This window comes from Pelmatolapia mariae, linkage group LG3_W (genome assembly GCF_036321145.2).
Source record: "Pelmatolapia mariae isolate MD_Pm_ZW linkage group LG3_W, Pm_UMD_F_2, whole genome shotgun sequence".
NCBI classification, from domain to species: domain Eukaryota; kingdom Metazoa; phylum Chordata; class Actinopteri; order Cichliformes; family Cichlidae; genus Pelmatolapia; species Pelmatolapia mariae.
This window is the reverse complement of record NC_086229.1, coordinates 53626573-53642720: the sequence shown is the minus strand read 5'-3', so window position 1 is coordinate 53642720 and position 16148 is coordinate 53626573. Positions and strand designations below refer to the sequence as shown.

Sequence of the window (16148 nt, the reverse complement as noted above, 5' to 3'; positions counted from 1 at the left end):
TTGACTTTGGGACCTGAAGCGGAGTTTGGACCCAGATTACTCCGCGAGGCTCCTGACTACAGTAGCTGTAATGCTCCGACAATCCATCAAGTGGTGCGGCATGAGCGCCGTGTACCACATAAAATCGGTTCGAGGTCAGTAAGCACAACCAGAATTCATACATAAGGTGCACCGGATTATAAGGCACACTGTCGATTTTTGAGAAAATTAAAGGATTTTAAGTGCGCCTTATAGCCCGAAAAATACGGTGATGGTTAATGTAGATTTATTAGCTATTTTTGACTTTATTTCAGATTCCTGTCTGTCCTAGAAACCATCTGAAACTGGACAGGTTTGAATTGATATTTCTGCGCGCTGAAGGGTTCTTTCTCATCAGATGTCCTTTCATAAACCTCCTGAAACTGCAGTGGCTCCACACTCATTTGAATCTGTACATTTGTGTCACAGCATCAGCTTCCTGCCAGCTTCACACTTAAATTGTAAACGTACTGAATGAAAGAGCCAACTTGCAGCTGATGAATCAAACAAAGATGAACCTCGTATGCAGATGGCTGAGGATGGCGTGCTTACTCTGAAGCATTATTACTTCATTTAAGTGAAACGCCCTACAGTGAAAAACTCCTGACCCCCCTGATGAAAAAAACATTAACTTGTGAGTGCAGAGCTCCTTCACAGTGGCAGTAAATGAAGCAGTTTTAATGGTTTAAAGTGGTGCTTTGTCCTTGTGTACTTGAATGTATCACACTAATAATTATGGACTACAAGTTCAGCTGTTCTTCCCTAAATGCAGTAAAATGAAAACTAGTGATATAGCGTGCTGGGTTGAGGGGTCATTAAAAATGCTTAATTATCTTTTATTACCAAATAAAATTTTTCAAAGGCCAGAATCACCAGAAATTTCAAAATATTGATGGAGATATAAATGTTTGTTTTTCTATAAACCAACCTTATTACATTTTGGCATAACAGCCTGCCATCAATCCAGCCTTTTATCCATCTACAGTTCAAGATGGCGTTTGAGTGTTTTGGCAGCCGTTCGGACTGATAGATGAGCCGACTCTGGCTGCCAACCTTTACTCTCCCTGATTGCCCAATTCCCTTCCAAACAAAATTTATGTCAGCTGGAGGAAAGGCTATCTTCTCTCTCTGCTGGCAAGGTGCCACAACCTTTGACCTTTGACCTCTTCGCTGTCGTTCCTGTTATGGCAGTCTTGTAATTAGGTTTATTTTTTTGTGGCATCAGTTGGAGTGAGTCAGCAAAAAAAAGAGAGGGTAATTGTAAGGTGGAAGGGGTGAGGGGGAAATCAAGGACAAAGAGAGGATGGAAAGGAGGAGGCGAAGAGAGAGAATAAAGCAGATGAAGTAAGAGTCGTAAAAGGCTAAGGAGAGAAAATGATAACGAGCAACTGTGGAGGTGGAGAGATGTAGAACAGATGGGGTTTGTTAATGCCTCAGTGGTCTAAAAGGTGGTTAGCTTCTACTGTCTGTGTTTCTGTTTGTGTGTGGGAGGGTTGTGGGTGTGAAATGACTTTCTCTAGAAGCACCCACTGGGTCCATTTTTGAGTTTTTATGTGTTTAAAGCCAAAAAAGTAACTTTTTCTGTGATTTGGTGAGGAAAAAAATCCAAATCCACTAATCCTCCAAGGGTAAATAAGGGATAGACACAACTACCAGGGTGGCACCTTTTCTAACTTTTTTGGAGTCTGAATTTTGAAGCCTTAACATTAGCAAATGGTTGCTGCCATTTTGACTTTTTTGAAGTCAAAAGTGAACATATTTACATGAGAAGGTAGAGTCCTAAGTTGTCAGCTACTGCTAGCAAACATGGTTAGCAAGCTGTATCCGTACAGTAATTAGAATATCACTCACCAAAACTACAGCTGGAGGATTTGTTGGATGGTATTTTAGTACAAGTACAAATAATATCATGAAAAATAGTCATAAAGGCATCAACAACATAAACAAGAGGTCCTTTAAAAAAGAAAAATCACCTAGTGTGGAAAGTGTATCCATAAGGACTAAACCATTATTTACTTGGAAGGAGCTTGGAAGGAAAAGGACTCTCCGCCATTGTTCTTAGAACTGAAGAAGATTCTTGGATGAGAGGTTCAGTCCAGCTGCTTTTCTTTCCAAGCTCCTTAGATTACCAAGACCTGGATGACTGAAAACCTCCACAGCCAGTGTTTGCACTATTAACATGTTTATTTTTTATTTGAAGTTGGCCTTGAACCTCTATGGCAGCGGTGTCCAACTCCAGGCCTCAAGTGTCAGTGTCCTGCAGGTTTTAGATATCACCCTGGGTCAGCACACCTGAATCAAATGATTAGTTCATTACCAGGCCTCTGGAAAACTTCATGACAGTGTTGAGGAGGATTGCAGGACACCGCCCTTGAAGCCTGGAGTTGGACACCCCTGATCTATGGTGATCAACTTACTTTTGGAGCCACCTTCAAGTGGCCATTATGGGAACTGCAGTTTATGACACTCTCCGGAATGGCTTCATTTTTCAGCTCTGAAGCCTTGGAGGCTACTCTTGCATTTAAGCAGTAACCTCCTGGGCTGAAAACTGAGAAGCATTAAATCTGCCCATCTCTAGCTCCATATTTTTCTTGGACACTAGCAGAGCAGCTTTTCATCATTCATAGTTTAAAAATAATTCTTATGTATCATAGCAATGGATCATTGGGTCTTGGCGCAGCGTTTCAGTTCAGCAGCTTAGCTCCGTGCTTCTTTAAGACAACTTTCCTATGATGGCTGCTCCTTGTAAAGTTCATTGGAGGAAGCAAGCTACCCTAGTGGTGACCCCTTGTAAATAAGGGAGCGGCATTATTAAACCTCATTATACGAAACTTAGCTCAGTAGACTTGTCTACCAATTAGACGATCAGTGGTTCAATCCCAAGTCTCTTTAGGTAAAGCCCCCAGAATTCCCCTGTATGCATTCATCAGAGTGCAAGTCTGTATGTGTGATATACAGAAAGTGCGTAAATGTTAGAATAAAGAGGGTGTAGCCTGTAATTAAAAGCATTATAAGTGCTCAGAAAGCAATACATGAGTAACAGTGCAGTCAGTTAACCATAACCACTCATGTTTATGCAACAGGAAATAAGCAAAAGCAGTATCGGTCCTCTTGAAGGCGTGTGTTTTTGTTTTTCAAAATCTGACGCCTAGGAGGCATAAAGCTGCTCATGTGTTCATGATCGTCGGTAGTGCGGATGCTTTTTGTGACCTGACAAAGACTGAATGGCACAGAAATGTTGTTCGTGTTAATCAGATTGTATTTCGTCGTTGATGTGTGCTGTAATCTGTCATGTTTACACTGTGCTCGAGGGTAAATGTGTTGTCATCACTTTATCAGGGTTTTGTTTAGTATCTGGTATCTCCGTGAAGGCAGCTTTGACTCAAAAATAGACTAATGTCATGTTTGTAAAATTAGATGTGACAGCCTGGAATCGGTGAAGGAGTGATAATTTGATTAGCGCCTGTTGCTCCGGTGTTCCCGGTAGAGTAAATCAGCTCATCAGTTATATGTAATTGTGGTGTTAAGCAAATCTCTCTTCTATCTGTGCTGTGATTCACTCTTTGCATTATCAAGTACAAATATAAACTGTATCTAAACAAAATCATGCGGTTATTGAGACGTACACTGTGCTGTTTTCCACAGTTGGTTGAGGTATTTTAAAGTAAAACACTGTGTGTTTGTGAAAGTCGCCGCTCCTCAACAACTGCAGCTGCACTCTGTTATTACCATGCTGTAATGAAGGAGTGTAGGAAGGTGCTTTAAATGTGTGCTGTCAGATCAAAGAAACACCCCCCCAAAAAATTATTTTTCTAGTGCCAGTAGCAGTTATAGGTGTAGGTTGTTTTCTGTGTTTAAAAACAGCCTAATCGTCTGGTGATGAAGTTTAATTGGTGTGTTTACTGCTGTGGAAATTATAGTGAGATGCCTTGTGAATTGCAGAGGCACCCACACACAAAGGTATAATTCTTTTATAATAGATTGTGACAAAAGCCATATTTATTTATGTTTTTTCCTTTTATATGCTTGGCCTTTCTGGGTTAAACGAAAATGTAGTGATCTGGTATTTGCTTCATACAAGTCTGACAAAGGGTCGGTCAGATCTGTGTTCAGTATCCCAAAGGGGTCAGTAACAGCAGCGGTCCCCAACCCCTGTGCCACGGACCGGAGTCGTTTGGTACCGGGCCGCGAGAGTTGAGGCTTGGGTATGAAATATTTTGGTTTTCAGGGTTTTTATCAATTTTTGCGTTATTTTTTTTAATTTTTTTTATCGTTAACTTGGTTTCCCTGGGTCTTTTCCTGTGTGTTATGAATAAATCTTCTTTTTTTTGGTACTGGTACTGGTTTTATTTTGTTGTATTTATCCACGACACCTTAAAGGCCGGTCCCTGAAAATATTGTCGGACATAAACCGGTCCGTGGCACAAAAAAAGGTTGGGGACTGCTGGGTAACAGGAAAGCTAGCATTGCATGCATGGATGGCGAAAGCTAACAGTGTCAACAGGTTGGAGATCTAAGTACCCTAATCCCTAAAATCATGTGATCTTGGACTTTTGAAGGATGTTCACTGAAGTTAGGCCCTGAGCTGGCAACACTGTTGCCTCACAGCAAGATGGTTCGAGGCTGTAAGCTAGCTGGGGTGTTTGCATGTTTCCCCTGTGCCTGTGTGGGTTCCCTCCTCCACTTTCCTCGCACAGTCCATACACCTGCATGTTGGGTTATCTAGTGATTCTTTATTGGCCAAAGGTTAGGTAGAATGGTGACCTGTCCACCTAGTAGCAGCTGAGATTGGCCTAGAGCTCCTGCGACCCTGGAGTGGATAAGCTGTGGTGAATTGATGGAAGTTTCTCAGAGTGTTGAAGGGTGAGGGATACAGCTTATTAAATTAACACTGGTGTCAGATCAGTAACCAGTATCAGCAGATGCCTAAAGCCCTGTATTGACATAGGAAAAGGGTTAAAAACATTATGGAGGTACAGTGAGACCTCGAGAGCTCCAGAAATGTGATTTTTCCCTCAAAACAAACTTACATCTTTTGCTAACATGGTGTGAAACTCTGTGAAGAAAACCTGACTTTGCACCTTTCTAGATGATGTACAGCTTGCAGTGTTTCCACTCTAAAAGATGGAAAAATAAACATCAGCGAGGTGTAAAAGTGGGTCGTCACATACAGCATGGAGGGACAGTAAGAGGGAAATATTAGAAGAAAGTAACACTGCTGAGAGAGAAGCAGTTACGTAACAGCGTGTCAGCGCGCCGCTCCGCAGCCGCCTCGCAGCCGCCTCGCAGACGACAGGAGGGCTGCCGATGTGCGTGTTTGGTTCTCAGAAATATGAAAGGATGCAGTCAGCTCCCTGTCTCCATGGTAACTGCATCTTCCTCCTCATCTGTCTGTCCTGCTCACTTTCTTTCCCCGCTATTGTTTTTCATTATTTTTACATTTTCATCATTTTTATATTTTTTCATTATTATGTCGCCTCGCTCTCTCTGCCTGTCTGAGAGACACACTCAGCCTTGTGTCATAACAAGCACACACAGGTGCTCAGGTGCACAAGCCATTACATAAACACGCACATATTTATCTTTATGCTTGCATGGCTTGTTGCTTTGATGAAGAAGATGTGTGACATCTGCTGTACCAGACACATTTTTAGCTGCTCATTCCACGAATTGCATGTTTTCATAATTTGCCTCCATGTGTGCAGAAATGGAGAAACCAGAAAAGTCCACTTTAATTTTTACCTTTGGCATGACTACATATTTTACTGTTGCTGCTAAAGTGGAGTTACTTTTGACTACTGCATATCCAGTTCATTGGCTCCTATCCAAGTGATCATTTTTAGAGGTTATGAAATTCAATCAGTCAATCATTCAATCAATCAAATGTTTATTTCGAACATATAAGCAACAGGTCTTAGTAACCATAAAACCAAACAAAAAATAAATAAACATAAATCACTGAAAGCATATTTACACGAACAAAAAAAACAAATGTTGATGATTTCCTGTTGGAAAAGGAGTCAGAAGAACCAAATGTTTATTCATTCTTACCTCCCGATCTTCACTGTGGGTTGCAGTGGGTAGGGATATCTGGGTTCTGTCACATCTATGTGTTGGTGTTTAGGCTCTAATTTGGGTGGTTGATGGGTGTAGGAGTTTCCTCACTGAGTGAACCACTATACTGCCTGTTTGTATTTGTTGTTGTTGTTTTTTTGGGGTTTTTTTTTCTTCTCTGGCCTTCCTCGAGTGTTTTGTTTCTGGATGTCTTTTGCCTTTTTAGGTAGAAGAGATGGTAGCTGGGGTTGCTCGTGCCATAATGCTAAACAACACTCACACAGGATTCATGTTAGCTGAATTTGGTAGCTAGAACAATGGGGTATGTTGCTTAGTTTTCTTAATTAGTCTTATTTGTATTACATAAACAATGAAATGACTTTATTCTGTTTTCTAAAAAAAAAAAATCAAAAATCCAAATTGCAGACTGTTAATGTTTACAATATGTATATTTAATTAGTTTTAACTTTATTTGAAGTAACTTTATTTTTTGTCATTCTAACATCATACTTTAATCATGCAGCACATTTTGGTTGAATCATGTATGAAACTTAAGAGAAATGTTTGGCAACTGTTTCCGATGAGCATTTCACGGTTTCTTATAGTACAGTAATAGTGGCAACAGCAGTTTAAATATTCATTTTCACCCGTCACGCATGAGTATACATAAGTGCAGCTGTCTGCTGTTGTTGCCGTATGTTGTTTTTATGCATTTGTTTACTGGTATCAACTGCATAGATAAGTGGAAAGGTGCATATGGGTTCACTAAGCTGTGGGTGTCTGATATGAGTCACGATTGTGGAAAATCCCTGTCTCCTCCTTCCCTGCAACCTGAGGCGATTAGCAAGCAAGCAGTGTCACTCTGCAGCAACTCCCTCTCCTACAGTGACAAGCAGAGCAGAACAAAGATCTATATATAAGCAAGGCAATATCTATAACTCACTGAGCGTCGCTGTGATTGCAGTCAGATGGAGGTCGTAGCATTTGTGATGAGTCTGCTGTCTTTGCTGTGCAGACTTCATTCGCTCCACTATGTATTTGTTATTACAGACAGGGCTGTAGTTGTGTAACGTTAGGTCCTGCTTTTTTTGTTCAGTCTGAACACTAAAAGAAGAGATTTTTAAAGGAAATAATCACATTTTGGTTAAGTGATGAAAAACTAGTACTGCTTGTTTTGAAAGAGATGAATTACTTGAGGTTACTTTGTCGTTTGTTGGTCGTCTGTGGACTCTTTGTGGTTAATTATGCTTGTCTTTAGGATCATTTCAGTAATTAAGTGTGTCTTTGTGTTTGTTTTGTCTCTTAAGTGTTTAATTTCCTTACTTCACAGGGGTGTCTGATATTTACTCATTTCTTTTTTCTTCTGTGTCTCTTCAGGGTTGTTCTGCTAGTGTTGGGGATTATTTTGGGAATTTCAGTCGTCGTTGTGGCCATTTACTGGTTTCTTTTGATCCCTTTTAATTGTTTTGAGTGGTTTACGTTGTCTTTGAATGGTTGGTTTCTGGTTGTTTGTATCTCTTGTCTCTGATTATTTTGCTTGTCTTTAGGGCCGTTCTGGTAACTTTGTGTTTCTATGAGGCTGTTTTCGTCCCCCCCACCCCCCTATTTTTTTTAAGTTTGTGTCTCTTTGTGGCTGTTTTCCTTCTCGTTTGGTTTATTTCTGTAATTTTGTGTGTCTTTGTGGTCACTTTGTGGCTGCTTTGGGTCTCTGTAAGCTTTTGTCTTTTTGTGGCCCTTTTGTTCTTTTTTGTCTCTTTATGATTGTTTCCTCATCATTTTGGTGTCATTTAGATTACTAAGGGTGTTTTTCTCGCTCATTTTTTGGGTGTCTTTGTAGTTAATTTTGGCTATTATCCCTGCTTTTAAAAACCTTTTTTTGTGGGTCTTTGTGGGTCTTTTGTGTAGCTTTAAGGTCATTCTGTGGGTGTTTATCGTTATGTTAGATTGGAGCTATTTGGTAATTTGGGGTCTCTTTGGTGAGTTTGTGGTGATTTGGGTTCTCTTTGTTATTATTTTACACTGTTTAACTGTGCTCTGTGATCTTCAAAATGAGAACCATACTGAAGTGACTTCATAGAGAAGCCAGGAGGCTTTTTGGTGTTCAGACTCCCAGAACTGTGATGGTGGGATTGTAAATTAATCCATTATCATCATCACATTCGTGCAGAGTCACACTCATAATTGAGCAATCTTCTGTTGTCCAAACCCATATTTTAACACTTTAAATGTCCACATTTTCATAATATCCACACCAAGACTGCAGTAACAAAAGAAAAAATTCAAGCAAAAAATGTGATTTATTCTCAGAACAAGTGATTGCAAGTTTTATCCTTTTATCATTTTATTGAATAATGTAATATAATCAGCTGAATATTCCCAGCTGGAGTTCCTTTGGTCTCTGACTGGGCTCTTATAAAGAAATGAATTCAGCTGCAATAAAGCAATAATAGTGAGAAAGCTGCAGGTTTCAAAACAATTGTAAAAATATCTGAATTGCTTTCTTGTGGTGCGCTGCAGCTGACTTACAGGAAATATCCGTGTCTGTTTAAAAAGAAGACCGCGGGAAAGAAAAATCACATTATTATGTTTTCTTGATACAATTATCAGTTAATAAGCCTTAATAAAAGAAATTTTAGCGCTGGAGGTTCAGTGTTACGGTTCATTGAGACGTCTAATGAGGGTGAACATAATACCCGGTGAACGCAGATTCAGACTGCCTGCTGTCTATGAATTCAGTGGTGCCGCTGGCTTGAACGTGTTTCTGAGAAAAATATTGAAGCATTGCAGTGAAAGCAGAAAGCCGGCTCATCAGTCGAGAGATGCTTGGCCCTCTGAAAGAGGTTTTATTTAGGATGAAGAGACTGTCTGAGAATTCAAACTGCTCAATTTCTGCCTGCAGAGGCCAAGGACGCAGATGAAAATAAACTGTTATTGACTCACTCTGAAACACTGTATTCTAATGGCATTAAAATAGAAGACAAAAAAATCGAGGAATCAAAGGTTGAGTGAAAACTATTGTCACTCCACACCGACTTTCCTTCTCGTCTCTTTTTTCCTGCATAAATTATTTTGTACAACACTTCCTTTTTTTCTGCCTTTGCTCTTATCACACAGCCAGACTTTCTCTTCATTACCACTTTAAACACAATTTGGTGTTTCTTCCTCCGAGGGTGGGTTTGAGTAATTAAAGCTACTCAAATATGAAATTAACCATATTTCTTCCCCTTTCTTTCTCTTTCCTCTGATTTCTTATTACAGAAAGTCAGCGAGAAGGTTGGAGGTGCGGAAGGAACCAAGCTAGATGATGACTTTAAAGAAATGGAGAAGGTAATTTTCTATTTGTCTGTGATCTGATACCAAATTTAATCTTAGCTTAGTGTTAAGAGTAGAAGCAGAGAGAAACCGGATCTCTCTTACTCCCTGCTGGTAGAGTCTAATTTAAAAGTTATACTTGTTGATATAATCACTAAAATAACCTGGAAGCTTCAATGACAATTTTCTGAGAGAAGTTTTGGTGCCAGAATACTTCTTGGATCTAATCCATGAAGTAAGTGGCCACAGCAGAGAGATTGACTAGCATACTTTAAATTATGCTTATGGTTTGTTTGTTTTTTTATTAAACAAGACATAACTAAAGGTAAAGTTTGGTGCTCTAACTACAGCCTAACTGACTGCTATCTGTTGCTTCACTTTGACCATATATGAGTCTTACAGACTTGTAAACCGGTATTACACCAGCAGATTTTTTTTAATGTATATCTAGATATATCTAGAAAATATTGCAAAGCTGTATTAATTGTAGTATATAGAGCAACTTTATTACTTGAGTAATAACTGATGAGCTGTTGGCCTTCATCAGGGTCATTAACAGAAACAGAGCGTTCACCTTCAAAGTAAAAGTGCACTTTTTAAAATGCATTGGTTTCGACATTAAGGTGCAGCTTCTAATTTGAAGGTGAACATTCTGCGTTTCCAGTTTGTAGGGTTGGGGAATACAGATTTTTTCCCCCTAGTAATATATGGTAGAGGGGATGGCAGACTTATCTCTAGGCCTATGTCACTGAGGGTGAAGTTGCACTTTTCCAGGTTATGGCTATATAAGATACCACCCAAGTTTTCTATTGCCAGGGATAATCACTGACTCTGTATGTGTTGGTCACATGTTGTTGTTTTGATTTATTTTTTCTGCTTTATAAAATATCCTACCAAACATGTTGTTAACAATATGTTTCATAATTACCTTAATGAAGGCCGCAAGCCTAAATACACAGGAAGAATAACAGAGTTATACTGGATACTGCAAACGTTGCTGGAGCTGCTCTATGCACTTTGGAAGTAGTTGAAGTTGTTCCTGGACTTTCTACTCTGTTTATACGAGTGAGTATCAGTTGACATGCTGATAGTCTGGTGTTTCCCCTGCAGAAGGTGGACGTCACCAGCAGAGCAGTGTTGGACATCATGACCAAAACTACAGAATACCTTCAGCCTAACCCAGGTATTAAATATACAAAGGTTGCAGCATACTAAAAAAAATATTGCAAAACTAATATATTGTAATTCAAATTGTGACTCCTGATTTTATTTCTGCTTTTTAAAGCATCAAGAGCCAAGCTGAGTATGATCAACACCATGTCAAAGATCCGTGGGCAGGAAAAAGGACCTGGTTACCCACAGGCTGAGACCGTCTTAGGAGACGCCATGTTGAAGTTTGGACGGGAGTTAGGAGAGGAGTCCAGCTTCGGTAAATGGGAATGTATACCTGTTAAATGACTTAAGATAGTATCAGCACAATTGGAAGTGTACAAAGTTAACCATTTTTAATTATTTTTTCTAATTCAAGATTAGATAATAGAGGAAAATAGGTCATAAGCAAGTAGCAACCTTGGGGGCTCAGAAAAATTGGCTTTTTGCTAATTTCTCACTTTCCTTCCAGGCTTGGCCCTCATGGATGCTGGTGAGGCGATGAAGGAACTCGGGGAGGTGAAAGATGCTCTGGACATGGAGGTCAAACAGAACTTCATTGATCCACTGCAGAATCTTCATGATAAAGACCTCAAAGAGATACAGGTCAGTAAACACAAATCCATAACATTAGATATGTGGGAAATTGAATTTATAATGGTGGCATGTTGTTGAATTCTTCTTCAACGTGAATCTTAAATTGTTTTCAGAGTGGTTTATCTCACATGTTCCTTTCTCATCTATTCCAGCATCATTTGAAGAAGATGGAAGGCCGACGTCTGGACTTCGACTACAAGAAGAAGCGTCAGGGGAAAGTCCAGGATGACGAAATCAAACAGGCACTGGAGAAGTTTGATGAGAGCAAAGAGATCGCAGAGCAGAGCATGTTTAACCTACTGGAGAGCGACGTAAGGATAATGTAATATACGTATTCCAATTCCACCATAACCTATTATTATCAGAGCTGAAGGTAAATATGTTCCTTAGCTCTACAGATAGAGGAAAGTGTTAAATAATCTCAGATCATTAATACCAAAACAGAGTTTTGAGGACCAATCAGAAGAAGAAAAACTAATCATGTTGTGCCCTCAGCAAATTAAAAGAAGATTTTATACCACAGCCACAAAAACAAGTTGAATGTTATAAAAAAAAGGGGGGGGGAAACATATTAAGTCAAATATTAAGGTCTATTCTTGTTACTGACATGTTCCAAGTAAAAAAATTGATGTTATATACAAACATGGAAAAGACAAGCAATCTTGTGCCTTCCTGTGCCAAGCCAGTCCCAGCCCAGCGTGGGTATGGAGCACGGTTTGGAAGAAAAAATACAACAAAAAAACACGTTTATGTGTGTGTTGCAGATAGAGCAGGTGAGCCAGCTCTCAGCATTGGTCCAAGCTCAGTTTGAATACCACAGCCGTGCCTCTGAAATCCTCCAACAGCTCTCCAGGAAGATGGAGGACAGGTATCGATCCAGCCTCCTACTCAGGATAGAAATAAAGCTATAAAAATAGATTGTGTGGTTAGATAGAACTTAACTGTCTGGCTTCCTTCCAGGATAAAAGAAGTGTCCAGTAAACCGAGGAAGGAGTACACTCCAAAACCCAGAATGACACTGGAGCTGCTGCCACCCAGCGAAAGCCACAATGGAGGGATACACTCTGCCAAATCCCCAGGAAGATCACCAGGTAGAGAGAGGATGTCAATCTAAGAAAGAAAACCTTTGTTTTCTTCTTTGATCTGCAGTTAGATGACTGCCAGAATCCAGCTCAATGGTATCTGTCAAATAATGTCCAGTCGAGATGAGGTATCTGCAGTAAAACAGTTTTATCTGATGTAGTGTCTTGGCAACTCAGGATCTGGGATGCCCCGTGTAGTCCGAGCAAAAAGACGAGCATGTCTACCAGATAGAAGAAGTCATGAGGGTTGCCATCAGACTTGGAATCCCACTGGAAAGGAGGGGGGGGACACATCGCTCAGTTATTATAACGGGTTGGCCTACTAACTGCAGGGTTGGCAGTTTGATTCCTAACCCTTCCTGTCCATGCTGCAAAGTGCAAGGCACTGAACCCCAACATACGATACATCCTGTAAAAGCAGTAGTTACCACAGACTCTACATAAAAGCCTAGAGAAGTGAAACCATTGCAGCAGTGCATTAACCTTATTTCATCAGCAGGGAATAACTCCACTGATCTGATTGTATTTAAATGTATAAGAAAATTACCCCAGTTCTCAATTGCTTGATGTTTTTAGTCTTAGTGGCTATTTTGAAGTCATCTTTAAGAGAGTGTAGTGTTCATTTTTATATATATATTCCTGATCTGGGTCAAAATTGATCGTCAAAAATGATTTGGGAAAGGCCTATCAACAGGCTTACGTGGCCTGTTGTGAAGCCTCTGGGTGAATTTATAATTGTGGGGCAAATCTGACTTATTGGCATTGCAAACTTGTGATTGAGAAGTCATTATCTGTCTGTCTGTCTGTCTGTCTGTCTGTCTAATTTTCAGTCAGACTCCATGTTCAACACCTTAATTGGAAAAACACAGGAAAGATTTCAGAAATGTTTATCTCAAGGTTTCACAATGAGACTTCACCATCAAACAAAGGGCATCACAGTGGCTCATTGCTCTATCTGCCAGGCAGCATCCTGGGCCCCCCCAAAAAATAAATTAAAGCATGTCAGAAAGGAGACACAAACCAAGCCTCGGGGGTCGCAAGCTAGTGTACTCCCAGTGCTCGGCATCTGGTGTAATCTGAGTTCCAAATTAGCATGCGCATCCATCCACTGTGGCAACCCCTTGGGAAATTATTTAGCAGCTGAAAGTTCCTTTCTACCTTCCAGAGTAGTGTTAGAGTCTGTCAAACGTGTTTCATATTTGAGACAATGTACTTGTAGGACTCGCATGATTTTATTTTTAAGTTTAATTATGAAATATACAAAGTTATTTAAAAGACTCCTGACTTTCTCTGGATTTTAGTTGTGCTTGGCTAATATATTGTTATTTATATTTATTTTACAGAGTATAACAGAATTTCAAAGTTAGTGAGTTACAATGGTTTTCAGTTAACAGGTGAGCCTTGTCAAACCATTATGTTGATATCCAGCAAATTAGCCCCATTCAATCCACAGCAAGAAATTCTTAAGTAAAACAAAACATTCTGCCATTACTTGATCAACTAGGCCCCATGTATAACATTGTCATTAAGCTACACCAAAACAAACCAGACTAAACCAAAAATGCCTCATAGAAAGTGAAACTGACATGGTATCTTTTGCTTCTGTCCATTCACAGCCCCTATGGACCAGCCATGTTGTCGAGCGCTCTACGACTTTGAACCAGAGAACGAAGGTGAGCTGGGCTTCAAAGAGGGGGATGTCATCACCCTGACCAATCAGATCGATGACAACTGGTACGAGGGTATGATCAACGGCCAGTCAGGCTTCTTCCCCATCAATTATGTGGATATCCTGGTGCCGCTCCCGCATTAGGTCCTGTTACCAACCTTCCCCTTCCCCTCGACCAATCCAGACATCCAGAAAACAGCCTGTATTTGCATAAACAACAAACCACGCCCTCCTTCTACTTCTTCTTCTTCTGTGCTTCTGTGCGATTCTGCTTTCACAAAATGGATTGAAACGAGAGAGGAGCCCGAGATGGGATACATAAGATGCGGCAGTAGAGCAGCGATTAGAGTAGAAGAAGAAAGGGAGAGGAGGATTGTAGCGTGAGAGATGCATAAGCAAGGGACTGAAAGAGATGAAAAGACAAAGCGATGATGTTCTTTTATAGCGTAGTGCTCGGCCGGGCAGCACAGAATACCAGTGAGGCTACGGAGACTTGCAAATAAGGCACGGTGTATATGTACGTGCATGTATGTGTCTGTATGTGCGTTTTGACCTATTCTTACTGTATTATGATCAAGCCAGCACAAATTCCTGCTTGTCAGTTTAGCTGCCTGACAGCTTTTTTGTGAGACTGTCTTCTTTCTTCTTTTCTTGCTGTGTTTCTCTAAAAGTAACTGTTCTTTCTACCTTAACTTGCCTTCTTGTGCTCTTTTTCATACCTAGATTTTTCAAAAACTGTCACAGTTTTACCAGCTGTCTATCTTTGTTACTTTCTCTTGTCTTGTTATTTTCTTTCACTGGGTAGCACTACATTTTAGAAAGGCTCCATACTCCAGATTGTAGACCATCAAAATAACAACCCAGAGCGACAGATCATTAGAGCTTACGATTTAGGTATATTTCAACCTCTTTCTAGCTCTTTTTGTAACACCCTCTGCCTTTGCTGACACTGATTTGAGGCTTGAGGATCAAGAAACTCATTCAACACATCACTAAGCTGGAGTTCAAGTGATGAAAAGGAGAGGTTTGGGTTACTCTTTTTACCAAGCAGCACTGATTTGCCATCACAGCCACAGATGAATTTTATTGAACAGAACCTTGTTTTTTTGTTTTTTGTTTTTTTTACTTGATACACATTTGAACATTCCAGTATGCATAGTGAGAAAGAAGTTTTTGTTTTTTCCTTTCTATATACTGTGGTTTCCTTGTACTCTGTGGAGTAGGTGCTTGCTGATTTGTCTAACTATGTGGCTTTTGCATGCATGACTGTGTGTGGCTAGACATCTAAAATTGCTGTTTTTTTAAGCCTTCTTCAGATTTTCAATAACTGATGCTCAGAACCATGATTAAGTAAGTTTGGGAGGTGATACTCCCTTGCCAAAAGGCACGTCAGTAGGACATGTAGTAGCTGATGAACAGTTACAACTAGTGCTGTCAGCATTAATCTCGTTAAAATGGCATTAACGTCATTTTAACGAGATTAACGCTGACAGCACTAGTTAAAACCATTAATATCTACCCAACAATCTATCTGAGAAGTATCAGTAAAGTCTACTATGAATGACCACGGCAGACCCGGTGACATAAACGTGCTTTGCATCCTTTATTTACACACAAACACACAGAGCTTCAGCTCTCCTGCTGCCAGCTCAACATTACCACAACAACTAACCATCACAGGACCCGTCGGCGGGGCATGATTGCAGATGCCGTGCAGGTGCATCTGCCTTCCTTGCACGGCACCGCAGGCCATGCCCCGCCACATACCCCCCATAGCCCGACTGAGGCCGGGGAGCCATCCAGCCGAACCTACTCCACCACCACGAGCGGGAGAGGGGATAAGCTCGGACCATCGGTGCTCCCGGGCCCTGGCCAAGTGACGGGGTGTGAGTTCAGGTGGCCGCCCACAAACCCAGCGGCGCCGGCGAAGCTGGTCTGGAGGTCAGCCGTGTGGCAGGTGGACGCGGTGCGGCCGGCACGGTCGTGAGCCCCAGCTCACAGGCAGCTGGGCAGATGTCCGGTGTACACCGGCCACTGGTGGGGGTGAGGCCGGTCTGGCGTACACGTCCAATTGAGCAGGCTTCCCTGGCACAGGGACCTCCGTCTCCTCGCGCGGCCCCTCCGTCACCACCACCGTGGCTGCTCCCGGCTGGAGCAGCCCCCTTGCGCAGCTCCTCCTCTGTCGTCACTGTCACCACCACCACCGCCGCTCCCGGCTCGAGCATCCCCTCGCGCGGCTCCTCCGTCACCACCGCCTCCACTCCCGC

The 16148-nt window shown here is 41.1% G+C and overlaps 1 protein-coding gene across 1 annotated transcript in view; it reads left to right on the top strand.

The window, feature by feature from the left end:
* The window catches only part of LOC134624651 (endophilin-A1-like), a 48041-nt gene extending 34007 nt beyond the window's left edge, over window positions 1-14034 (top strand). The window contains exons 2-9 of the mRNA XM_063469675.1: window positions 9331-9399; window positions 10495-10567; window positions 10670-10813; window positions 11006-11139; window positions 11283-11441; window positions 11895-11998; window positions 12091-12221; window positions 13829-14034. Coding sequence (XP_063325745.1) covers window positions 9331-9399; window positions 10495-10567; window positions 10670-10813; window positions 11006-11139; window positions 11283-11441; window positions 11895-11998; window positions 12091-12221; window positions 13829-14025 — 1011 coding nt within the window. The 3' untranslated portion in view covers window positions 14026-14034. The remainder of the gene's footprint in view (window positions 1-9330; window positions 9400-10494; window positions 10568-10669; window positions 10814-11005; window positions 11140-11282; window positions 11442-11894; window positions 11999-12090; window positions 12222-13828) is intronic.
* Window positions 14035-16148: the final 2114 nt, after the last annotated feature.